This window comes from Mytilus galloprovincialis, chromosome 9, assembly GCF_965363235.1.
Source record: "Mytilus galloprovincialis chromosome 9, xbMytGall1.hap1.1, whole genome shotgun sequence".
Taxonomy (NCBI): Eukaryota; Metazoa; Mollusca; class Bivalvia; order Mytilida; family Mytilidae; genus Mytilus; species Mytilus galloprovincialis.
The window spans coordinates 1,368,008-1,394,851 of NC_134846.1; the positions used below are offsets into that span (position 1 = coordinate 1,368,008).

Sequence of the window (26,844 nt, forward strand, 5' to 3'; positions counted from 1 at the left end):
TTTCAAACAATAAAGTTAAACAACGTCTCAATGTCATATCAGAAAAGTATTTAAAAAAAAAAACTACAGGGATGTTATCTTAGGAAGCAACCATTTGATTTTCTGGGGGGCGGGGGGGGGGTCTATGGTTTTTTTTTCTGGACAATTTATTTTTTTCGCAAAAAGTCAAAAACAATTTTTTTCTTTCAATTTTAGCATTACACATAGTGGCAGCTGAGGGTGAAACAAACAATTTTTTTTCTCTCAGAATCAAAAACAAATTATTTTTTTCTCCAAAAACTGGAAACAAACTTTTTTTTCCAAAAAAAAACCATAGCCCCCCCCCCCCCCCCCCCCCAGAAAATCAAATGGTTACTGCCTTAATATTTCATAGATATAAATCAGTTATCAAAATTTAACGGAAACTGCTAAAAACATTTTTTTTGTTTTTGTCCAAAAATTTGAAAATTCCCCAGTTTTGAAATAAAACGTAAAATTTTGAATTAAAAAAAATCAAAAGGGAGCTCATGAATGTCAATAGATATCACAATTCACTAAAGGTTCTTGCAAACTGGTAAAAGTGTACAAACTTGTGAGTGTGAGTAATTGCCAGAAAACTGGAAAATCACCCTTTTTTTAATGAAAAAAAAAACAACACAAAACTCGGAAACGAGTATCTAAAAAAATTGAAAGAGAGCTCTTGTCAATAGATATAACAATTCATCAATGTTTCTTGCAAATTGGGGAAAGTATTTTTGAGTAATTGTCTGAAAACTGGGAAATCCCACCTTTTTATATATAATATATAAAACCCCAAAACTCGGAAACGTAAAACCTAAAATTTATAAAAATTGTAAGGGAGCTCATGGCAATAGATATAAACAATTCACCAAAGTTTCTTGCAAATTGGTGAAAGTGTTTGAGAGTTATTGTCTGAAAAATTTCCCTTTTAGTGAATAAAGCCCAAAACTCGGAAACTTAAAATCTAAAAAAAATAAACGAAAGGAAACTCAGTCACGTCAATAGAAGTTATCAATTCACCCAAAATTAAATGCAAACAGATTAAAGCAGTTTTGAGTTAATGTCCGACATGTCGACGACGAACGGACAACGTACGTTATACCGACATAACGTGCGTATAAAAACAGATCAATCCCAAGATTTAACAGAGCTACCAACCGTGAAAATGAGGTCAAGGTCAAATAAAACCTGCGCGACTGACATGTACATCATAAAATATTTCCATGCGCTAAATATAGTTGACCTAATGCATACAGTATTCGAAAAAACACCAACTCAAAACCTGATCATGATGTGGTCAAGGTCAGGTGACACCTGCCAGTTGGAAATGTACATCATACAACCATTGCATACCCCAAAATATAGAAGACCGTTTGCTTCTAGTATCTGGCAAGGGGTTATGCTGTTATGCTGTTATGGGGTAATTTAATTGTTTGTTATCTGTTATTCTGAAAATATATTTGCTGTTAGCTGTTATTGTCTTGTTCCTTGTTAGCTGTTATAGGACTATTATTTTTATTGTTATCTGTTATTGTGAGATTGTATTTGCTGTTAACTGTTATTGAAAATTGGAATGTTAGCATTTTGACAGCCAATCTTAACACAGGCACTTGTATCAGAAAAAAAATTCCTATATACCTTAATATTAAGGTATATATAAGAAAAACAATTCTGAGACTCTTAAGTAGAAATTGAAGATAATTGAACATTGTGACTTGGATGGAGAGTTTTCTCATTGGCACTCATACCACATCTTCTGATAACTATTGAGGTCTTTCCAATGGTGATATGAAGGTCACATATTTGCAGAAGGATTCCAGTAACATACATCTCATAAACATATAAAAATCAGTCGGGTCAAGGACCATTCCAGTATACATTTTTTTTATTCTTTGTAATAAATTCCATTGTCTGTGAAAATGTCTTTAAATGTACAATTGTTGTACAAATTATAATTTGTAAAAGATGTGCATAAATCATGCAAATTAGAGTTTGTATTTTGACTTTGTACACATTTTTCTAACAAATTAAAATTTATGTTTTGACTTTGTACGCATTTGTGCTTCAATGTTTTTTTTTTTTATATCAAAATTGTTTTTCAGGAAAAAGTGCTCTAAATATCAAATAAATATGATGTGTCACTGGCTTCATTTTCTTGAAAAATTAAAAAAAGAGAAAAGCCCAAAAATTGATCTATCGAATTCCCTTGATCTTTGTTTTAATTATGATCCTCATCAGATATATCCTTGGCCATATGTTTTCATTTTTGTTATTTAATATTAATATACATGTACACAGGGGGTACAAAGAACAGTATCCCCATATATACGAAATATGCAAATTCAGACAATTATAAATATCACAAAAAAAGGAAAACATATGGCTAGGGATGCCTGGATTGGTCGATTTTTTTTAAGCATGACATGTGAAAGTCGAATATTTAGGCGTAAAAATTAGTAAGATCTAATGTATTGGTCCTGGACCGGACTGATTTTAAGATTTCATTTTACTGTTATCTGTTATTATCACTTTTCAATTCCTTGTTATCTGTTTTAAGCCAAATCAATTTACTGTTTTGCTGTTATTGGAACCCCTCTTGCCCCCCCCCCTTTGTAAATAAATTAAATTTTGCATTTACGCCAGACGCGCGTTCCGTCTACTAAAGACTCACCAGTGACGCTCGAATCCCAAAAGTTAAAAAAGCCAAATAAAGTATGAAGTTGGAGAGCATTAAGGACCAAAATTCCTAAACGTTTCGCCAAAACAGCTAAGGTACTAGATGAGGTAGTCTAAAAAGCCTTAGAATTTCAAAAATTCCAAGTTTTGTAAAGTTATTTATAAATATGACCATATCAATGATAATTCATGTCAGCACAGTAGTGCTTTCAACTGGGCTGGCGATACCCTTGGGGTATTAAAACTCCACCATCAGTTGCATCGACCCAGTGGTTAAAAATACTCATCATAGAACCAGAATTAAATTTTGCATCTACGCCAGACGCGCATTTTGTCTACAAAAGAATCGTCAGTGACACTCGAATCCCAAATAAGTATGAAGTTGAAGAGCATTGAGGACCAAAAATCTTAAATGTTTTATCAAATACACCTAAGGTAATCTATTCCTGAGGTAGAAAAGCCTTAGTATTTCAAAAATTTGTAAACAGTTTATTCATAAATATGACCATATCAATGATAATTCATGTCAGGGGCAAAGTAGTGTTCCAGTCATTGCCGTATACAATTTAATCTAATGCAGAGCAATCAATATTAAATTGATTGTGGAAGGCAAGAAATATCTTTAAGAGCTTACTGTATATAGCATTTTTCAATGACAATATCCTACATATATGTATATATTTCAGTTGTGATTTTCAATGCATGTACGTTTAATATTGATATGATGAAGACATACCTGTAATCTTCCAATCAGTCTAATTGAGGTCAGAAGCTTGCTTGTAGTTCTTTTTTAATTGATTATTGATGTTTCCGTTTGTTTTATTACCTATTCTGACATGGACTAAGGACTTCTTTGGAACCAAGTTTTACCGAGCATATTGTTGTTTGTTTTTTCAACATTGGCTCGAGACATCTGCACCTTTGGTCAGGTTGTTGTCACTATTTCCATTCTCAATTTAACCTTTTATTATCCCACAGATTAGGATGAAGGTTGAGTTTTCAAATAGTGGACAACACCACAGCCAGCAGTGGATCCCGATTTTAACCATTATTGTTTTTTACTACCATAACAAAGTTTTCACTTAAAATTTTGTCAACAACCATCATTTTCTTTTATATTTGAAGATTTTGTTATTGATATAAGATAGAAATTGTTTTGGTGTAGGTGAAGATCAAGAAACACCCATCTATCAATGTTGTAGATGATGTTGCCCTTTATATGTCTTTTGGGATTTTATGTTGCTATGTTGTCTCTTGTTTACCCAACTCCTTTTAATAAACTTGAATGACTTCTATAATTCAAAACTTTACCAGATCACATTAGTTGACGAATAGATGTAAATGGCAGTTTGTCAAACTAAGACATGAAATTCTAGTGATGAAGAGCTGTCACATTGGCTAGCATACCACATATTACTTTTATTTAGTACTAAAGTTCTGTGTCTACTCCATTTTTTGAGAGAAGTTCTCAATTGCTGTTGAAAAGGACTCAACATAGTTTCTTCAATTTGGTTTGTACCAGAGCAACTTAAGATTTTCCATCAGCTGAATTACATTTTTTATATGTTGAAAACTTTGTAAAACTCTAGAAAGAGGGGATACAACTGTATTTGTTGATTCAAACATAGTGATTGCTTTCTTTAGACTTTACTTCCACAAATAATGTCAATTAATATACTAAAGAAGCTAACAAGATGTCAAATCCCCAGTTTATTCATTTATTGTCTATCTTTCCATGCTTTAAGTGGTCCATGGTCAGGCTTATACTGGGCTCCAACACCGTCAGGAATTAATCTTCCATCTAGCCTCATCTCTTCATATGTTCCTCTTTCCCATTTTGTAAATCCATGTTTCTTTGATACATAGATCTGGAAAAAGGTGTAAAGTAAGAAATACAGTGAACAATAAATATATTAACATTTTCCTCAATTACAAGCATTTTGATATACTAATTATATGAAAATTCAAGAAGCTGCTTTTTAACACTATTGAAAATCACATTTCATTGTTCAAGAAATTATAAGATTTTGTACACTAATCATCCAATGCAAGCTCCCAAGTACTAGGATCTTTTGACTAATGAGTTTGCATTACATGTTGCTGTATAACCATTGTGCCTGGTTAGGGTAGGGTTGAGTGCTCGACTCTATTTTAATGTGCACTCGACTCTATTTTAATGTGCCAAACAAAGTCAGGAGCCTGTAATTCAATGGTTGTCATTGGATTACGTCTTGTCATATTGGTTTTTCATAAATAAGCCCATTAGCCTACTCATTTGATTTTTTTTAAATTGTGCCATGTCTCAACCTTTTATTAACCCTTTCACCGATTGCTGCCCAGACAGAAGCTACTCTGAGACGATGGCTTCCCTGGCTACTTTTACTCAAGTGGAATACCTTCATAATAAATGTCAATAAAACTTGTTTATAGTTATTTGTGTATTTATTTCATTCACTAACACCATGTTCACAGTTTTGTTCATGTTTTGATAATTTTTTCTTCATAAAATATTCAAATTTTCAAATTTTCGGCATTATCTAGGTGAAATTCTCAAAATTCTGCTCTAAGACCCCAAATCGTAATATTTTAACCCAAAACGGCAAAATTTTGAAAATTTTTATGAGGCTGTACAAATTCCTCACACTGAACGATGTCCATTCCAAGTGTTTTGTATATAAAACGACATTTTATGTCAAAAAAGTATACTAGTTTGGCTTCAATTCTTCCATATTCTTTCAAAAAATTTGTTCCCTCATTTCAAATTCTCGTAAATTCCGTAAATTTCGTCTGATTTTGACACGGTTTTCAACAAACGGAAGCGCCATGTTTACACTTTCATCCGGGTATTCATCAAAGAAAGATAACTCATGTTTGCACTGTTTTGAGCGGGAAATATAAAAGAGGTATTCCGATCCCGGTAAAACGGGACTCATCATCAGCTGTCTGAAGCGTGAATCCCGGTAAACCGGGACTCATCGGCGAAAGGGTTAAAAAAAGGCTACTTAAGTGCCATTTTATGCAATTTAAGTTTGATCTTTTTTGTATCATGCTTCTCGCTTCAGATAGAATAATAGTGCTAGAAACTAAAGGTGCATATATATATGCTGTTGCCAAATTGCAACATTTCTTGACCTTTTATTAAAGGCTAACCTGATTGCCAATTTATGCAATTTAACTGATCTCTTTTAAGATAATTTTTGATATCATTCTCCTCGCTTGAGATAGAATAATATTGCTAGAAACAAAAGGTGCATATGCTGTTGTTAATGTAAACATCAACGATGCCATCTTGAAAATAGCAATAATCAGATTATCAATCTCAAAAGACTCTCAGCCACATCTCAATCGGGACTGTTGCTGTTCGATGAGATAGTAGCTGACAAACACCCTTTCATTTGAAAAACCATTAATAATCTATAAATACCATAGTGGTTTGCTTATTATTGAATGTTGAACAGTGACCTATAATTGCTTACATCTTTCATTTGAACTTTAAAGGCTAGTTCTCAAGTTGTCAAAAGTGTTTTTTCAAGTCGATCAACTTGTGTCAATTTCATATACACTGTACACTATTTGTTAAATTAACTTTTTTTTTTAATTACCTTTTGACGACCTGGGTACTTGAACTTAGCACGACGCAGTGCCTCAATGACTGGAGCCTTATGATTGTCACGGGCTCTCACAGACATAAGAGGCTGGCCAATTTTTACTCTAGCTACAGTTCCCTGTGGTTTACCATAAGCACCACGCATTCCAGTTTGGAGCCTGCAAATATAAAATAAATCATAAACGTCTTTTTCAGACTTGTAATTGTAAAGTGTATCAAAAGATATTTTAACATAAGCTACTGAAAAATGCAAAATGTTCCCTTCCTTTTTTGGCAGTGATAAAGGTCATGGGGTAGTACGAATTTTATCACTATTTATCATTTGCTAGGAGTCAATGACTTAAGAGCAGAGTATACAATGTATCTTAACCAACTGATGCAACTTTACTTGAAAGCTTTGATCAAATTCTTTTATATACATGTACTATGACCGTTTTTAATAACCAGTTTGTTTATAAATTTTTATATAACACAGGAACAGCTATTATATATGCACATGTACATATCTAGAATTTGAGTTGATAAACATAACTTTCTTCACAACTCTGGGTGGTCAATTTTTTTGTTCTTGAATTATATCAAAATTTCAAGACTTTTTTTCTATGCAATGTAATTATTATAAAATGATTACCTATCAGCCCCAGCACACGACAACATCTTGTTGATTCTGAGTACATGGAAGGGGTGCACTCGCATTCTCAAGTGGAAAGAATCTTTACCACAGTGTTTGACCAAGTACTTGTTGGCACAGATACGGCCAGCTTCTAGAGCTTCTGAGGACAGTTGTTCTAATTCATCAGAAACCAAGTGCACACATAATGGGAATTCATCTACAGCAGCTTTCTTTCTTCCCAAATCAAAGATACGGATTTTAGGGTCTGAAAGAAAATGATATTGTTAAAATGCATACTTTTTTGTACTTGGTACAACTTTCTGCTTTAAAGAAAACATGATAATAAACATTCAAAACTAAAAATGACAGTACTATAGAATATAACTTAATGACCATATCCTTATTGTCAATTTTTTATCAACATACATTGTAATCTGATTTTTTAGGGATACTACAAAACGTCAATATGGACCATAATTCGTTCGTTTCCTATAACAATAGAAAAGTGATAAAAATGTGTATTACTGTAAGAAAAGTTGTAACTACATCTAAAGATGCCTTTATTTTTATCAACGTACAAGTGCTCTTCCTTAGAAAAAAAATTGAAATTAACAAATTTCAAAGATTATATGACCGTATTTTTGTGTCGTTTCTCGCATTACTTTTCGCTTCTGAAGTGCATAACGCCGACTGATTTATAAATAATCGTCACCGGCAAATTCGTAACTTTTGCTTTCAAATAATAAAGACCATCGACCAATAAGAATAGTCAGAAGAAAATGCCAAGAACTATAAGTATTTCTGTAGCAGGTGTAAGAACACAAGCGTTACTTCGGTTTCCGATTTCGTAACGCAAATTTTAGATGATGTAATCTGCTTTGTTGTAATAGAATTCTTTATAACAATATGCAAATATGAACTCTCGCGAGATGTTCAAACAGGTAAATCAGAGATGATTTACATTCTAGTTTTGTTCTTTGTAATAATTAAGTTAGAAAATGACGTTATCGTTATGCGTAACATTTCACACGAAACAGAAGTCCAGTTATTTCCTTTTTTCTATTAAAATTGTTTTTGTCGTTAAGTTCTAATCATTTCCGGTCATTCGTGAAACGTGTGATCACGCCCTTACGGCCGGATATATGAAATACTAGGTCTAAACATTGTTTTTGTTTCCAACGGGATGTTAGCAAACATAATCTGTAGACTTGTTTCGTCTTGTTTAAAAAAAGGAAAATACAATTTTCAAAGAGATTGCGCCGGGGGTCTACTATTTTTCCTATGTGCATAATGTTACAGACGATCTTGTGTGAAAATAAATGCCCAATGACTTGACAAAATCGATTTCAGATTTGACAGACGTTATAACACACTTCGTTTCCGGATAACGATGTAAAGGGTCCTTGGAAAATTCAATCAACATTACGTCTCTTATCATTGTGCCGATGCTCGTTGGATTGATTTTGCTTCAGCAGTAAATATTACTGGATATTTTAGGTGAATATAGATAATTTAATAAAAAATACATGTTAATATACTGTTACACTTGGAATGTACAAATTTGGTATCTTTGTCACAATTTTTAATTATTTTTTTTATGCCCCATTTATGGGCATTATGTTTTCTGGTCTGTGCGTCCGTTCGTCCGTTCGTTCGTCCGTTCGTTCGTCCGTCTGTCCCGCTTCAGGTTAAAGTTTTTGGTCGAGGTAGTTTTTGATGAAGTTGAAGTCTAATCAACTTGAAACTTAGTACACATGTTCTGTATGATATGATCTTTCTAATTTAAATGCCAAATTAGAGTTTTGACCCCAATTTTACGGTTCACTGATAGAAAATGATAGTGCAAATTTCAGGTTAAAGTTTTTGGCTTCAGGTTAAAGTTTTTGGTCAAGGTAGTTTTTGATGAAGTTGAAGTCCAATCAACTTGAAACTTAGTATACATGTGCCCTATGATATGATCTTTCTAATTTAAATGCCAAATTAGAGTTTTGACCCCAATTTTACGGTTCACTGAACATAGAAAATGATAGTGCAAATTTCAGGTTAAAGTTTTTGGCTTCAGGTTAAAGTTTTTGGTCAAGGTAGTTTTTGATGAAGTTGAAGTCCAATCAACTTGAAACTTAGTATACATGTGCCCTATGATATGATCTTTCTAATTTAAATGCCAAATTAGAGTTTTGACCCCAATTTTACGGTTCACTGAACATAGAAAATGATAGTGCAAATTTCAGGTTAAAGTTTTTGGTCAAGGTAGTTTTTGATAAAGTAGAAGTCCAATCAACTTGAAACTTAGTATACATGTTCCCTTTGATAAGATCATTCTAATTTAAATGCCAAATTAGAGAATTTATTCCAATTTCACAGTCCTTTAAACATAGAAAATGATAGTGTGAGTGGGGCATCCGTGTACTGTGGACACATTCTTGTTTATTCATGTTCTGCAAACACTTTTCAGAAACGCAATAAACTTGTCAAAGGAGAAGTAAACTTTTAACATGCATGACTTGAAAGGAAGTACTTTATTGATTTTAGCCCACTAAGTAGGTTAAAATGTGGAAACCATGTAGATGGTGTATAGGTCACAAATATCACATGGTGCCTATTTTAAAGATTTTAATTACAAGTTAAAATTATTTTTCTTTACTGGATTTAAAGAATTTTACATTGCCAATGATTTGGAATAAATTGTATATAACTGGAATTTCAAAACCAAATATAAATAATTTTTTTGGCTAAAACATCAAGATACAACGATTAAGGTATCCTGTATCAATGAAGAAAATATGGAAATTTCTGAATAAATTGTACTAATTGTTTTCAAAACAAGCACATATTTAGGAGTTTTATAATACTGTTACATTTAAGATGGATTTTAAGAAAAAGTGTACTGTTCAGATTATTTTAAGCAGATTTTGCAATAAAATAAAATTAAAAAAATGCTTTCGGTTTCTTATGGTTTCCTGTCGCGTTTAAAAAAATCTTTAATTTAACATTGAAAATAGATTTTAAATATTAACATGAAGCAAGTAACACTAGTAATGGTGTTCATTTATGTCTTTTGAAATATATTGTGCAAAATAAAGAAAATAAAGATTGGTTTCCTGTTTGGTTTCCTGTCACGTAAACGGTGAATCAAAATGTATTAATTTTTTCTTGAAAAACTCAATTGTTCCATTAATACTATTCTAACACCAACACAACCACAGAATAAAGTTTTAGAACTTATAAACCAGGTGCTCCACAGGGCGCAGCTTTATACGACCCCAGTGGTTGAACCCTGAACAGTTGGGGCAAATTTGGTCACAATATTCAAGCTTGATTCTGTCTGAATTTGGATTGTGATCAAATTTTTGACATAATATAGGTTTTTGTCACAAAATTAATGTGGTCAAAGATCTAACAAATCTATTGCACAATACTGTGCAATTGAAGATTTCTTCTTGAAACTTTTCAAAATTCGAAATTTGAAAAATTTTGAAAAAAAAGGAAGCCCTTTAAAAAATGGTAAACAAAAAATCCCCCCCCCCCAACTTTTTGAAACCCCCTTGGAGCAATAACCCTTAAACTCAATCCTATGCTTTCCATTGCAGTATTGAACCTTGTAGTACAATTTTAGAGAGATCCATACACTTAAACACAAGTTATTGTCATGATTGTTTGGAAACTAGAAACATGCTTCTTTTTGGCCCCTAATTCCTACATATTTTGGGCAATTAACCCAAAACTTAATCCCAGCTTCCCCTTTGTTATATGGTACATTGTGGTACAATTTCAGAGAGATCCATACAATTACACATAAGTTATTGTCTTGAAACTAGAAAAATGCTTGTTTTGACCCCTTTTTGTCCCTTACTTCCTAAACTTTGGCCCCATAACCCCTAAAATGAATCCAAACCTTCTACTTGTGGTTTTAAACATTGCGGTATGATTTCAGAGCAATTGAAATACTTCTACACAAGTTATTATCCTGAAACTAGAAAAATGCTTGTTTTGGGCCCCTTATTCCTAATCTGTTAGGACCATCATCCCCAAAATCAATCCCAACCTTCCTTTTGTGGTATTGAACCTTCTGAAAAAATTTCATGAAGATCTATTCACTTAAACTAAAGTTATTATCCGGAAACCAATGTGTCTTCGGACGACGACGCAGACGACGACATCATACCATTATACGATTTGGGGTCGTATAAAAAGGATACAAAAAGAAACCAAAGGCTGAATACCAAATTATGGTCCATATGTAAGATAATTACCTGGTACACCTCTACAAAATCGAGATTTTGGGTAAGGCTTGTTCTTACAGTATCTGTAGCTGAAAATATAGAAATTCAAATATTACTATGGTACATGTACAACTGGTGTAGACAAAATAGGGTTGTTCAGTCTTGCATTATATTTTTTGTAAAATAACAGATTATAGAAACAATTACATGTTTTATTTTGAATTTGATCTCGTTTACGTTATACACGTCACTTGTGCATATGTGTTGATATGTTTTTATAAATATCAATGCCATAATGATTCCGTAAGTTTTACATTTATCCTATGAGCATGAAGAGTACTAGGACTATATACAATGTAGAAATGAACTAGACAATGTTTTTTAAAATCAAAATGTATTAGACAAGAAACATTTTTAATGTGACACCTAAAAGAACGCATGTTGCAGGGAAAACAGCGTTTCGTTTGTGCTAACATATAGATAAAAGATGACAAAAATTATTATGTCAATAGTGTTGTGTCATCGGGTACTGCATGTAGAACAAAATATAGAACATGGCCAATGAAGGACCACTTATTATAATACCCATACCAGGTTATAATGAAATATTTATTGCACGATAAGTGTTTACTTAGTTTCACTACAGAAGCATACGTCGCTCACAATTCACCTTTAATGTACTATTGTAATAAGACAACACTTACCACCGAGCTGGTCGGCGACCCATTTTTAACTGAAAATATAACAAGAAGTTGGTCATAAATTCATAATGAAATATTTTGAACAGTAATAATGAACATTTAATTATTTTAAGACAATGTTTTACTAGACAAAATATAGATCTGTGTTACGATGTTGATAGATTTCTTATTGAACGTTTTTGTACATGTCGACATTACTTACATTTTTACAAAGAGGTCAAAACGGAAGTTCCGGTTTGGGAGGTCCTAAAACACGGAATGTGAAAATACGGAAATTAAGAATTGATTTCTATTTCTATTTATATCTCTAAATCACCACGTCTTTCATCAAAATTCTTCTCACATTATTTAAGCATATAAAAATAAACATTTTTAATTGTATTAGTTTATTCATGAAACTCTCCTTATACATCAAAATATTAGATGGCATCAATAAATTGGAACTAATGAGATATGCTGTAATTTGAAAAAGTAGCCTTTGAACACTCATTTCATGATTTATCCCATAAAATGAAATAACCTAATTGAGAAATTAGTTATGCAAACGAAAAGAAAATATCTGACAACTTAGATAAAAAAAATAATAATAGCGATAGTACACTCAGTTGAATATAAAACCTTATAATACATTGTTCAAATAAGGCCTTTGAAATTAGTGGAACCATAGATATATAATTGCATCGGAAATAAACATATTTATTCTAAAACCAGTTATTGGCATGATATGGGTTATGTTCTTCTCATATATTTCATGATGGTATGATACTTAACCATACGATGAAGACATTATCTTTCAATCTGTTTAATCAGTGAGGTCTGAAGCTGGTATGCCACTGTCAATTACTGCTAATAGTCCTTTGTTAATTTATGTATCATTGTCATTTTGTTTAATTCTTTGTTACCTTTTCTGACATCTGACTCGGACTTCTTTTAAACTAAGTTTTAATTGCGTATTGGTGTGTATTTGTTTTTTTCTACATTGGCTAGAGGTAAATGGAGGAGGGTTGCGATATCACAAACTGACATGTTTTACTGCCCCGCCGCATTTTTGCGCCTGTCCCAAGTGTCAGGAGCTTTTATTAGTCTTGTATGATTTTTAATTTTAGTTCATTTATATATTTCGGAGTTTAGTATGACGTCCGTTATACCTGAACTAGTACACATGTTTGTTTGGGGGCCAGCTGATGTCCGCCTCCGGTTGCGGGATGTTCCCGCTTGGTTGAAGATATTGGTGGCCTTCGGCTGCTTTCTGCTCTTTGATCGGGTTGTTGTCTCTTTGACATTCCCCTTTTCCATTCTCAATTTTGTGCGTAAACTCATCATAGATTCCAGGATTGAAATTTTATATTTACGCCAGACTCGCGTTTCGTCTATATAGATACAAAAGACTCATCAGTGACGCTTGAATAATAAAATGTTAAAATGGCGTAACATCGTACGTTTGAGCAGAGTTATATGGGTCAAATGCATAGGCAATTTTGAACAGGACAAATTTGTTTGTTCTACCCCTTTTTCAAAATCTGGTATTTTTGGTTTTCTTATAATTTCAGTTATCTTCGTATTTTTCTGTGTTGTTCTTACATAAATATAATTGAAACAAGGCCTTTCGATTGCTGGACGTAGTAGACTAGTGGACTATCCACAGCGGTTATTGATAATATTGTGCTTATGTATATACGTTGATGTCTGATTTCGAGTTCAGTGTAGTATTTTGTGTACTGATATCAGTTTGTTTATATTTGTTTTTCTTTTGATCACAGTGTTCTCGGTCTTTATGTGACTAGCTTATACAGTTTTGATTTTCCTCTTTACTTATCTTTCCACATGTTGTAGCACTCCTTATTTTTTGTGTTTTGTTTACCTCTTTTCGTTGGTCTTTCGTTTTTATTCAAATTATTTTTTGTCTGATTTATTTCTACTGCATGGCATAATTTCCAATGCTACAACTATCAACTAGATTCTAAATGTATAAATAACGGGGGTGTAATCAAGCAACCATGCGATCTCCAAGAATGAGTAAACCCCATATCGTACAGTTCTATAAATGATCAGAATTGATAAAATGCGAAAAGATCAGATTCAAACGATAAAACTAACGGCATGATTTATGACAAAACAACGACAACAACAACTGAATTACAGGCTCCTGACTTCGGACAGCCGTACATCAGATATTTGTCGGACTTAACATGTTTGTTAGGGCCCAAGTGACCCTCCCCTAACATGGAGCATGGTGTAACAGTTGACAACACAAAAACTCAGCTGGAAACGACGCGATTTACCAGATTGGCACGAACCACAACACACAATTAACATATACGGGAAAAAGGCAAAAAGTATCGATCTGAAAGCTAGTTCAAAGACAATTAGAACTAATAAATAATTCGTGTTCTCCACGACAAAAGTACCCGTCAGTACACACGCATCTAACGAATTAAGTGCATGCAAATATGCATTAAACAGTCTGATAAAAAACATACGTAATACCTTATGCAATGTCAAAAAAGAAGTCTGAACAAATTGGAGCTTTAGGTTAGCAGCGATGAATATTTGTTGGTTGTGTTTACTTTCCAATTTATAATTAAGTATTCTTATAGGACAAAAATGTGCAACAATAACTATAAATTTTGATAAATATGATGGAATAAAACCCGTATATCATATCTAGGTAAAACAGACGACATGGAGTGACTGCATGAGCCTCGTGAACCCTACCAAAACCAGAGGCGATCTAAGGTATTCCAGCAGGGTTAACTGATCCTGCTTCAGTTGTGGAACCCGTCAAGGTCTTAAATGACTATTGTTTGATACCAGCTCTCAAAATCTTTTGACCGCGTATAGGTTATATGAAATCATTTATGCCAAGAAAATAACACTAATAGAAAGTTAGCCTGATTTTATTATGACAATACATATGAAATATATATGAGTATGGTAACAAATGTTTAAACAAAAAGTTGGCTGCGGTCATATGATAAAAAATGACTTGCCTGAGATGGGGTTTACAGAATATCTTTGCAAAACAAATAAAGATTATAGACAAGGAATATATGGGGTGCTAAAATATGAAAGACATAGAAAACGGGGTACTAATTAACATATTAAGATTGGAAAATACAGAATGCTTAAATACAAGGGATAGAGCATAACGGACAAAAGAACAGAACGGAAGACAATGAAGGCCCTACCAGACCCTATGATTAAACGTAAATCTAAAAACATATTTGATTCTTCAGGGAAACATCAACGTTAATATCTCACGCATAGGACGATCCAGGGGGCACTTTAGATGAGGAAAAAGGGGGGGGGGGGGGTGTAGGAAAAATTTGTTTGATTATATAGGGATTCGCTGAAGCATGACTGGAACGGCCCACCTTTGGTCAGTCATACTGCGATTTGCATTAAACTTTGATCATCTCTGACTTTGACATTACTAGCATAAGAATTCAAACGTTTGTAGGATTTATTTTGTTCAGTTTTGAATCTAGACTTGAACATGCATATACTATATTTTATTCACTAAATAAAGTTGGTCTGTTGTCCGGTTCTGACTTTACATTAAATCGATGTTGTTAAATCTTAAGTAACGTAGATTTTGTGGTGACATTTACCATAGACTCTATATTAAATAAGCTTGAATCGCAAAGCCTGAGCAATGATCGGTGTAGACTGATAGGGAGACTTGAAATCTCTACAGTGCCTATACACGTGTAGCTGTAATTACACACGTCATTTTGCCAAATTTGACGCTTGACTTCAAAATAAGTCAAAATGCAAGTACATCTTATGACAAAGCAATGTGAAAAAGGTGAAAAGACAAGATGCTAAGTCAACTACAGTGTACTAGTTTTACAAGCGCAAACTCACAAATAAACGCATAGGCTCGAAAGCGATGTCAAACTTCAAAACGTTGCTGAGGGGATAAGTTTCTTCATTTCATGCACGAGACAGTTTCTGACTCAAAGGTCAAGGTGATATATTCATCAGGAATGATTGTCCTATCTGAATGCATTGCGAAGCATTTCTACAGTTATTGACCCCTTGGAACTTAGTACAATTCATAGGTCAAAGGTGAAGGTCATGTATTAACTTTTTTACTTTATTGGGATGTACTTTCCAAGAAACATGAAAAATTAGATAAGAAAATGCATATAAATCATATAATTATCATATCTACTAATTATGTTCAAATAATTGGTTATTTTTAGTGTCCCCTTCCCACGATCAGTCTTAGTGACTTTTTTAATTAAAGCTGCGAAAAAGTGTATTAAAATATTGGAAAATAATTCAGTGAACGTTCACGTTTGGGATTTTCGATGTTTGATTAAAATATTCATTATTTTAAGTAAATCGTACTAAATAAGATATAAATGGTTTAGTCTGACAGAACAATTCCAGAAAAATTAAGTTAAAAAGAACCATCAAAGATTTACTTTAATGGAATTCTTTACATTCAAAACGCAATATCTTTTGATAAGTGTCACAATCATCTAAGCCTCTTCGTCCTATTCCAGGAATTAATCAATTTTACATTAATATACTGGAATCTTTCAGGAAACAATATCCAGACTTCTTTGCAGAAGATAAATCTAATCAAGAACAAGACATCCGCGCATGTTTTCTTTTAGATACAGAAAAATCTCCTTTGTAGCACTTGGACAATTGGTCAGTTCTAATTCTTCTAGATGTTTAAGCTGAGTCAGTCCACAAAGGCCTTGACTGGAAACTAATGTACAACCTAAAAAATATACAAAACATTATATTCAGTACAAATATACCTATTATCATTATTTTATCAAACACCAGGTTACATTGGTTTAAGATAGTATGAATAGATATAGGAAGATGTGGTGTGAGTGCCAAAGAGAAGAATACATTTAATATTAGATGCATGTATAATGATTTAAAAATGGTTGTGCATCTTCTGAAATACGACTGTGACGAAGCAATGACATCAGAGGTGGATTTAGAGGGTTTTTCATGGGCCCCGCCCCGCGCCCCCCGTTTTGTGGGGGAAAAGGTTGATTGTATAGGGAATAACTGAAGCATGACTGGAGGCCCCTCTTAGGCAGTCAGTGCCCTCCTTTCCATTTATGAAAATTTCTGGATCCGCCACTAGGCATTCATTTAGTATTCACTTCACGTAACTCTGTAAGACTAGGACAATTATACTAATATAGTATAGTCCCAGAGTTTGACAAAATTACAATATCTTATAGACTATATATCAACACTTTTTATTGCATAGTTGGTGACTTTTTTTTTTATTGTATGCTGATATCTAGATGTCAGGTTTACGTTGATGTATGCTGACATCTAGATGTCAGGTTTACGTTGATGTATGCTGACATCTTATCTTTTCTTAATATTTTTTTTCCACTTTCCTTTTTTTTTAATCCTTTTTTTTTTTGTCTGTAGTAGTGCCTTTTATTGCTTATCTGTAAAAACCGCCCTTCCAGACCCTCACATTAAGACCGTACTGGGAACTCCTTTTGGACAGACATATAGTTTGTACTTTCATTGAGGCTGTCTGCCAGCACGTAGTATTGTTTTGTTTTCAGCTTCACCGATCTCATTAATAAGGACGTGTTTAGCCGCCACTTCTCTGTGGAGATATTGACATTTTGGACTATAAGCGGATAAGTAGCACTGGAATTGAATTCTAAATTAATGTTCCTATCAACACAGGATATAAATAGTCCCACAATGCCCACGTGTGATAGAGAAACAATGACTTCACTATTAATCCAATATAAAAAGTACATTTGTAAGCCTTCTACTGCGTTTGTCAGCGCAGTAAGAGTTTGTCATTCTAACACATCAATGTTTAAGGATGATTCGTTCTATTGATTAAAGTTCATTTAATTTATTTGCTTCTCGGACGGCATTTCAATATATAGGGTAAATCTTGAACCTTGAACATTGTTTTCAGTCTTTATACATATATATAACGATTCGAATCTGAAACTCTGAACGAAAAAAATACCAGTGATTTAAAAACTGAACGAATGTGTTTACGAATATGAAAATAGCAATTGTTTTACTGGGATCAGAAATAAATCTACGAAATAATCTTGTAGTTGTCCATATAGTATAGTATAACACAAATCTCGAGTTCGAGTTCACATTCTACAATGTTCGAAAATCAGACATTTTTGGGACCCGTTATTGCTTGCTGTTCGTTGTGATCCAAGGCACCGTGTTGAAGGCCGTACCTTGACCTATAATGGTTTACCTTTATAAATTGTTATTTGCATGGGTGGAGAGTTGTCGCATTGCGGCACTCATACCACATCTTCCTATATCTAATTACTACAAGACAATTATTCGCAAATCGTATGCAATAGTATACTACAATTACTACAAGACAATTATTCGCAAATCGTATGCAATAGTATACTACAGTTTTGTTATGTGAAAACAATCGAATTTTAGGTCATAACTTAAATTGAAAGAAATGCTCATATAACTGTAAAAGTTTCCAATTTCCTTTTTATAGAAATACTATTTTGTTTATACCTTACCTGCTAATGAAAGTACCCGTAAATTCTTCATTGTATAAATATGCTGAAGACCAAAATCACGAACTTGTGTGCACCAACGTAAGTAGAGTTTCTGTAAAGATGTCATGGTTGACAAATAACCGACACCAATATCTGTCACATGGGAACATCTGTAAATATTATATCAAATATAACATCAATGCCATTTTTAGATTTTATTTAGAAGGAATTAATGCAAACAACTTAAGGGCTCACAGAAATCGATATATATTGAAAACTTGCCAAACATAAAGAAACAGGACTTCATTAGCAAAGATGACAACCATGAAAATGCACTTTGCATCTTTTTTTTTTATCCCGGGTGATTTATAGCTTATTATAGTACAGAATGATTTTTTTTAATTGTTGAACACCGAAGAATGAATGGTTGTCTGATATCAGCATATATGCAAACAGAGGCGGATTTAGAGGGAGTCAAGGAGGCCTGCTCCCCCCTATTTATGTGGAAAACTTGGTTGGTTAGGGAACCACTTAATCATGACTGGAGTGTGCCCCTCTTAGGCAGTCAGTCAATGGGTTCCCCCTTATCAAATTGTTAATTTGTTCAGTCGTCCTGCACATACATGAAAATTTTCCAACTTGACGTTAAGCAATTAACAATCCATCTCATCGTTGAAGATCTCACGGTGACAAGCAATAGTTCAAATGGTGTTGATAGTTGTCTTATTATCAATCACACAACAGCATCTTTATCTAAATGTATATTGAAATGGCATCTACAGTGATTTATAAACTAAACGCCAAAAACAAACCAGACAACCTTCATGAACTTGGCACAGAAGTTTCAGAGAGATCGTTTTTATAATGAATAGCTGAAATCCCTGCAGTAAAAGATAACCGAAAGGTTCCAGAATGAAACCTAAACCCATAACTCGAAGACAAAGTGAAGACGGCATGGCAAATGACAATGAGACTGATTGACAGATAATGAGATTGGCATAGTGTTACCATTTAAACCAGGATCATAGAAATTTTATGTTTATGTAAGAGGAAATAAATGCCGGTCTCTTACAATCTTGGATCTCATGCAAACGTCTGCAAATTTGTCAACACACACATATAACAACTCATGCATAAAGATGAATAGGAACATTACATTTACCAAACCATAGTTTCATTTAAATTTCAGGTGACAAAACAATGGCGGTTTTTTCCTATCTTTGATTTTTGGCACAGATGTAATCGAGAATTGGAAACTGTCTTTGTTGTATTGTAGTTGTCTATGCGTGTATGTATTGATGAGTTGATAATGATTTTGACTGTTTTTAGAGAGTATTTCTTGCTATGGTATGGTAGTTTCATTGTGTTTAACTGTATAAGAAACATTTGAAGTCTGTGTTTTAGTTGTATATAGTTGTATAAGCGGCAAAGTTTATTAATTGAGATCAAAAAGGATATCAGATGCACTGCAGGTGTTGTGATATATCTGTTTCAAGCATATCATGCGGATGCTTCTTCGAATTTATTCCTATATGATTTTTTTTTACTTCAAACTAAGGTACAGTAACGTGACAGTACCCAAACATGCCAAATAGCGTTGAATAACATTTTTGATTTCAGGAAAATATTTTAAAGTGTTGAAAAACCTTTCAATTTATTTATATAAATGCGATATGATGTTATTCAGACCGTCTTAAAATCTACCCTATTTTGACCTTGTGTCGACGGTATTCAGTCATCTGGCATTTTATGGAGGCGTACTTCATATGGAAAGATGAATATATGGTGTGATTACCAAAGACAACTCTCCCCCAGAGACCATATAAGTTTAACGTTGAATTTAGAAAATATAAGTCACCGTATGGCCTTCGACAATGAACAAGCCCATACCCGACATATTAAAGGATAAAAGGTCCCGGAATAACAAATGTAAAACAATTCAAAGGAGAAAACTAACTATCTGATTAACGTACAACACACTAAACGACAAACAATTAAGATATATACAGCAACAAACGTCATCCACTAACAGGCTCCTGACTTAGGACAGACACATAATGGCATCAGGATTCATAATCCCTTTCGGGTTAGAAACAGCACGTAATATAGATCTCTAATATGGTCATGTAGATGTAATTACTGATGAAATCAATACAAAACGATAGTTTGATCACACGAGAGGAATTCGATATATACAAAATATAAACTTAACTAGAGTATACGAAGCAGATTAGTATCAGTTCAAGGTTTCCACAGCTGTAATAGCAGACATTAAAAATAAATAGCACGCTGTGAAGAAACTATAAAGCTGGTCGATGTAAAATGGTCTTAAATCCAAGATTCAAAAATCTATAGCAATATCAATAATTAAGAACGTGGGAAGCTATAGCGACCTGGTGAGTCACCGCTTTATCGAGCGGTTTTATTCTCTCTTAATTGGTCCTGAGCATCTATATTTGTGTTGAACCACTCTATACTGCCAATCAACTTCCGTATGAAAATATATGGAACGCCACGACTGCCTTATGTTAATAATCAGCATTATACGCAGTGTTCACAGCATTATATGAAGTGATCACAGCATTATATGTAGTGCTCACAACATTATATGAAGTGATCACAGCATTATATGCAGTGCTCACAGCATTATATGTAGTGTTCACAACATTATATGAAGTGCTCACAACATTATATTAAGTGCTCACAACATTATATTAAGTGCTCACAACATTATATTAAGTGCTCACAACATTATATTAAGTGTTCACAACATTATACGTTTTTTGTTGTATGATGAGATTGATGTATGATGAGATTTATGAATGATGAGATCATTCGGTAAACTTCGTTTTTTAACGGAAATTATCGAATCCATAATTGGTAAATTACGGTAAATTAATGCCCAGCAAACAAATTTAAACAGTTATTATTATATATGTGATCATTAAGGCAGTATACAATATTTAAAACGGATTGAAATAAGTAAATTAAGAAGTATGATCAATTTAACCCAAGTTTATTCCACACCAGGGCATTTTAAACTTATTTTGAGGATTAGTTTCACCATATTCACAACTTAATATGTATATATATTTACTAGAACACATCCGTGATATCGCGGGTCTGTGACTGAATTAAAGAATATAACTATGCGTAAGCGTTATTTTAGTATTGGTATTGTCATCTGATAAAGTCATGCCGATTATAAGATGAAGTTTTCTCTGCTTTTAACATCTTTCTGTTTGAACCCGTCGACCTGGAACTTGTCAATTTAATATTGGTATTATTGATTTTGTTTGGAAAACAAAAGTCTCTGGAAAGGAGTATTTTTTAATCAACAGTTTTGTCCTTTATGAGTTATGAATAAAATTGAATCTTTGATTCGCTGTTTTACGTCTAACAAATTGAAAACTGTACATGCTGTACCTAAACGCCTTATTTTAAGTCCAGATTTTTATTATTCGTATTGTCATCTTAGAAAGTCATACTGATTAAAGTACTACAATCGGGAACAATGTGACAATGATTGAATTAAGTAGTTTCAACCCTGTGATTACGACCCGTGTATATAGCAAAATCTTAAATACAGCGTTTCGTGGTACTCCTGTCAGATGCGGAACGTACAGATAATGTAATAGTTAACAGGTGAATATATTATTGGTATCGATTCGACCCGGAACTTCTTAATTATTGGCAATATTAATTATGTGGAAAACAAAAGGGTCTGGAGTGATGTTATTTTTAATCAACAGCATGGTACTATATTAGTTATATATACTCTCAGATCAGTACTTACAGTGTCTTTTTATTGTTGGGATATACAAGTACCCGCCCACATGCACGTTCACTCTATTTTCTTGTTAGATCATATGTATTTATATTTGTACCCATCTAATGAGTTAATATAAAAAAGAAGATGTGGTATGATTGCCAATGAGACAACTATCCACAAAATACCAAAATGACACAAACATTAACAACTATAGGTCACTGTACGGCCTTCAACAATGAGCAAAGCCCATACCGCATAGTCAGCTATAAAAGGCCCCGATACGACCATGTAAAACAATTCAAACGAGAAAACTAACAAGCCTTTTAGAACTGATTTTCATAGTTCGTTCTTATGTTGTTCTGTTACGCCACTGTCCCAGGTTAGAGGGAGGATACCAACATCCCGCTAACATGTTAAAACCCGCCACATTTTGCATATATGTGGCCGTCCCAAGTCAGGAGGAGCCTTTATTTCAGTGGTTGTCGTTTGTTAATTAATGTGTTATATACATGTTAGTTTTTCGATCGTTTGTTTGTACATAACTTAGGAATATTTTTCGTTTATCATTTCGGGGCCTTCTATAGCTGACTATCCGGTATGGGCTTTCCTCATTGTTGAAGGTCGTACTGTGGCCGTTTAGCTGTTTAAAATTTCTGTGATGTCATTTTGTCTCTTGTGGAAAGTTGTTTCATTGGCAAGCATACCACTTTTATATATATACATGTATGTACCGTGCAAACTGACGAACAAACGTAGTAAATGTTTTTTCATCCCCACAAACTCAATTTTCATAAGAGCTGATAACTTTAAATGAAAATGTTAAACAGGGTCTTGAAAGGGTAAATTTTTCTATGAAAGTTTAAATTTCTATATAAGACTGCTGATCATATTTAGAAGACAATCTTAGTACTTGCCGTGCTAAAAAGTTTGTAAAAAAATGGAATAATTGATGTAAAGTTATGTTTAACACCTACAGTGAAATGCTTTAAACTGCATTTTCCATATCTGTTAGATACTTATTCATGTAAAAATGCCAAATTCTGAAAATCGATGCCAAAAATGACTCTATCATGACATATATCAGCTAGCGTAATATGGCACCTATGTGTTATAGAAAGCTGACTGTTTTATTTAAAAGGTAATTAAGCTTTTTAAAACTGAGTACGGACTATAAAGTGGCACCTTGCTAAATTTCTTCAGTAGGAAATGAACTCGAGAATATATCATACAAATTTTCCTACGATATTTCATTAAATAAACTTTTTATTATTTAACTTACATTTTGCCATTCGCATTTCTTACGACGAACAGAACTACTTCAATCATTCACCTCTCAGTTTCATCTTTTCCTTACTTATTTCAATCCGTTTTAAATATTGTATACTGCCTTAATGATCACATATATAATAATAACTGTTTAAATTTGTTTGCTGGGCATTAATTTACCGTAATATACCAATTATGGATTCGGTAATTTCCGCTAAAAAACGAAGTTTACCGAATGATCTCATCATTCATAAATCTCATCATACATCAATCTCATCATACAACAAAAAACGTATAATGTTGTGAACACTTAATATAATGTTGTGAGCACTTAATATAATGTTGTGAGCACTTAATATAATGTTGTGAGCACTTCATATAATGTTGTGAACACTACATATAATGCTGTGAGCACTGCATATAATGCTGTGATCACTTCATATAATGTTGTGAGCACTACATATAATGCTGTGATCACTTCATATAATGCTGTGAACACTGCGTATAATGCTGATTATTAACATAAGGCAGTCGTGGCGTTCCATAAAAATTGGTACTTTAAGGTCGATATATGATATAAAGTTGTATAACTGAAATATATGGTGTTTTTTTTATAAAATAATTTGCTGAAATGTACAGTTTAATTGTCATAATGTCTGTTTCAGAAATCGGGAGCGGATACCGACATGAAACAATATTCAGAAAACATATTACATTAAAACTTTATTCATGCCAGTAATTCAGACAGTCGAATTAAGACAGGCGACCACCAAAGATTGTCCAAAAAGGAAACACATGTAAGAGGGGCTGCAGGGGCGGATCCAGTCATTTTAAAAGGGGGTTCCAAACATATGTCCCATTCAAATGCATTGATCTGTAAATAAGGGGGGTCCAACCCCCGGAGCCCCTCCCCCTTGGATCCGCCAATAGCTGGGTGTGGGTTTTTCATATCTTTAATCTTTGAAGTGTAGGGATATTTTCCCTATTCTTTTTTATTTTCTATTCTTTGTAATAAAGAACTCCTTTACTCTCTTAATGTACTTAATATTGTTGCCTTTTTCTCTATACATTCTGTTTGCTCTATTTTCTCTCTCATTCTTCTCTCTATTCTATAAACCCAGTTACAATATGTCCAAATCAAAAGCCTCCATAAGATGAAACATTAAAAATAAAACGACCATCAACCTAATTCCAGTAAATTACAATAGTAAACGTTAGCGAGACAGTAAACCAGCAGCAAAACGCCAAGCATTCGAAGACATTCATGGTTGTAACTGTACGGACATCAAGAGGGCTAGACGGCTTTAATTCGCGGTTAGGTTTTGATATAAACTTACCTATCAAGGGTCAGTTGTTCGAGTTGACTCAGATCACAAGCAATATATTCGAGTGAGGAATCTGTAATCCGAGGACACCATGATAGGTCTAAGCATCTTAACTTCCGAAGATTTTCGGTAATAAGTTCTATTCCATCGTCTGTTACCTTACTACACCCTGATAAACTAAGAACAGCTAGATTTGGAAGAGAATGTACGATATTCACAACCCCATGGTTTGTAACTTCCCAACAAGACTGAAGTCTGAGAACACTGAGAGAATAGCTCTGTTTTGTACTAAAAAAAGCTAAGGCAGCGTCAGTCACATGATAAGCCTGTATGTTCAGTTCGTAAAGCGCCGGAAGTAGCTGAGCAATAGCCCCAATTGTGTCGTCTGCAACATTTATGCAATCTTTAATGGATAAGGACACGATTTTGGGGTTAAGACATGACCACATACCCGTTTCTGTTATTTCGTTACATCCGTTCAGTTCTAACTTATAAAGACATGGAATTTTCTTACACAAAATTTCAAGACCGACATCAGTTATATTAGAATTTCGTAAACATATAAACCTGATTTGCTTTTTGAATATCGCACAATGGTTAATAAAATCAGCAATTTCTTCGTCTATTGCGCCAAAAAAGCAAATCGAATCAAAACATCTAATTTGCAAACTCTCATAAAACAATCTTTTAAATTCCTCTGTTTTACCAAGATTACGTAGAATAATGACAGGCATTACATTTTCCCAGTACTTTGGATGGTAAAGTATATTTTTCCAAGTGTGACAAACTCGAGACAGCATGCCTCGTTCTTCAGCAGAAAAATAATAGAAAAACTTCGATAAAAATCGGTCATCCATGAACAATTCGTGGATTGTATCAGGTTGGTGCCGTCCAAAAAGACTTCTGATTTTTCGTGCTATGAGTGGCTTTGGGGAACGGATCACACGAGCACTCATCGCAGAACTTCCGTTTGAAACATGTTTATTTATATTAATTGATGTTTCACGTGTCGTTGAAATTGAAATATGATTTGTTGAGACATGCGTTGTCGTCTGTTGTTGTTCCTTGCTGAATCGTAATCCTCGGATTCCATTCGATAATTCCATGTATGCTTTTCGAATCGTTGACATTTTGAATTTAATTTCCGATTGAATATAAATAAGAAATTAACATTTGCTGTCATTATTCCATATTCATAGATTCTGCCAATACAAATTAACCAATCAATGGTTATTTATAAGTCCATTTTGTAGGAAACAGATATTATAAAATCATTACTCACGGACGAAAATAGATGAAAACTGATAAGGTTCTATAAAAGTCAGAATAAACAATTTTCCAATCATTACTCCACTGTAAGAAGAATTCCTTATTTTCGAACGTGAAGTCTTTGTTCCAGTATAATTGACGACTTGGATCGCTTCACTTGAAGCAAGCGTGGGATCGATGTTCAAAACTCGATGGATCAATATTCTAATGGATGATGGTTATATTAGCCATGAAGGATGCATTACTATATGAATAAAAGAAGCTGTGGGGGTTAACTCAACAAGACAGTAATCAACTGAAGCAAGTTAACCAAAATAAGACATTTATATTCAATAATGTTATTTTATTACTATACGATTTTAATTCCCCAACTCATAATTTGAAAAGGATAAATCTTATCTTTATTTAATTTATCTTTAATAAAGCAAGTGCTCAAAAGTCAAAATAATTTATTAAATCGAATGAAAAACAAAGAATAATCCTCATTCTTTTTTACTTTTTCTAATTAAGTAGATAAGACAAGAAATTTATATAAGGTCCACACAATTTTCTTGGCAACGCCTCAGCCCTGTATTCGAATAATTGTATATCTGGAATCTATTTTATTCGGGATGAAAATTATGATACAGGCGAATTTCGCCTAATACGTCAGTACGAAGTACGTTCATTTTCTATCTTCTTTTTTTGCGCTGATCGCAAATAAATCATCTTTTTATTCGTTGTACGTAATTGTAAGCCAAAATATCTCATTTAAAAGACATAGAAGTCCTTATCTAAAAACTTTAGTTTAACCCGGCCATAGATGTAACCTTTAAAATGATTTTCGGCTTTTATTTAAGAATTTAATGCTTCTTTTTGTAAATTCATTGGGGTGTTAAAGCGTTGACCG

At 33.4% G+C, this 26,844-nt stretch overlaps 2 protein-coding genes across 2 annotated transcripts; both read right to left on the reverse strand.

Annotated features, from left to right (window-relative positions):
- Window positions 1-4,373: 4,373 nt before the first annotated feature.
- On the reverse strand, window positions 4,374-12,030 carry LOC143044203 (large ribosomal subunit protein uL16-like). The gene is made up of 5 exons (XM_076216107.1): window positions 11,824-12,030; window positions 11,150-11,208; window positions 6,915-7,161; window positions 6,279-6,441; window positions 4,374-4,544 (listed from the first exon to the last, which is right to left on the reverse strand). Exons 1-5 carry the CDS (start codon window positions 11,877-11,879, stop codon window positions 4,395-4,397), a joined length of 675 nt encoding a protein of 224 aa, XP_076072222.1. The 5' UTR covers window positions 11,880-12,030; the 3' UTR covers window positions 4,374-4,394.
- A 2,671-nt stretch (window positions 12,031-14,701) lies between these two features.
- LOC143044204 (uncharacterized) lies at window positions 14,702-26,140 on the reverse strand. The gene is made up of 3 exons (XM_076216108.1): window positions 24,699-26,140; window positions 18,345-18,493; window positions 14,702-16,558 (listed from the first exon to the last, which is right to left on the reverse strand). The coding sequence occupies exons 1-3, from the start codon at window positions 25,814-25,816 to the stop codon at window positions 16,410-16,412; spliced, it is 1,416 nt and encodes a 471-aa protein (XP_076072223.1). The 5' UTR covers window positions 25,817-26,140; the 3' UTR covers window positions 14,702-16,409.
- Window positions 26,141-26,844: the final 704 nt, after the last annotated feature.

Bases quoted from the DNA above. Each gene is read 5' to 3' on its own strand.
- LOC143044203 (XM_076216107.1), bottom strand. From the start codon at position 11,879: ATGACCAACTTCTTGTTATATTTTCAGTTAAAAATGGGTCGCCGACCA. The intron at 7,162-11,149 runs GTAATTATCTTA...ATTTTCTTTCAG, and splicing joins ATTTTGTAGAGGTGTACCAG to ACCCTAAAATCCGTATCTTT. The intron at 6,442-6,914 runs GTAATCATTTTA...TTATATTTGCAG, and splicing joins TCGTGTGCTGGGGCTGATAG to GCTCCAAACTGGAATGCGTG.
- LOC143044204 (XM_076216108.1), bottom strand. From the start codon at position 25,816: ATGTCAACGATTCGAAAAGCATACATGGAATTATCGAATGGAATCCGA. The intron at 18,494-24,698 runs GTAAGTTTATAT...TAATATTTACAG, and splicing joins GAACAACTGACCCTTGATAG to ATGTTCCCATGTGACAGATA. The intron at 16,559-18,344 runs GTAAGGTATAAA...TATATTTTTTAG, and splicing joins ACGGGTACTTTCATTAGCAG to GTTGTACATTAGTTTCCAGT.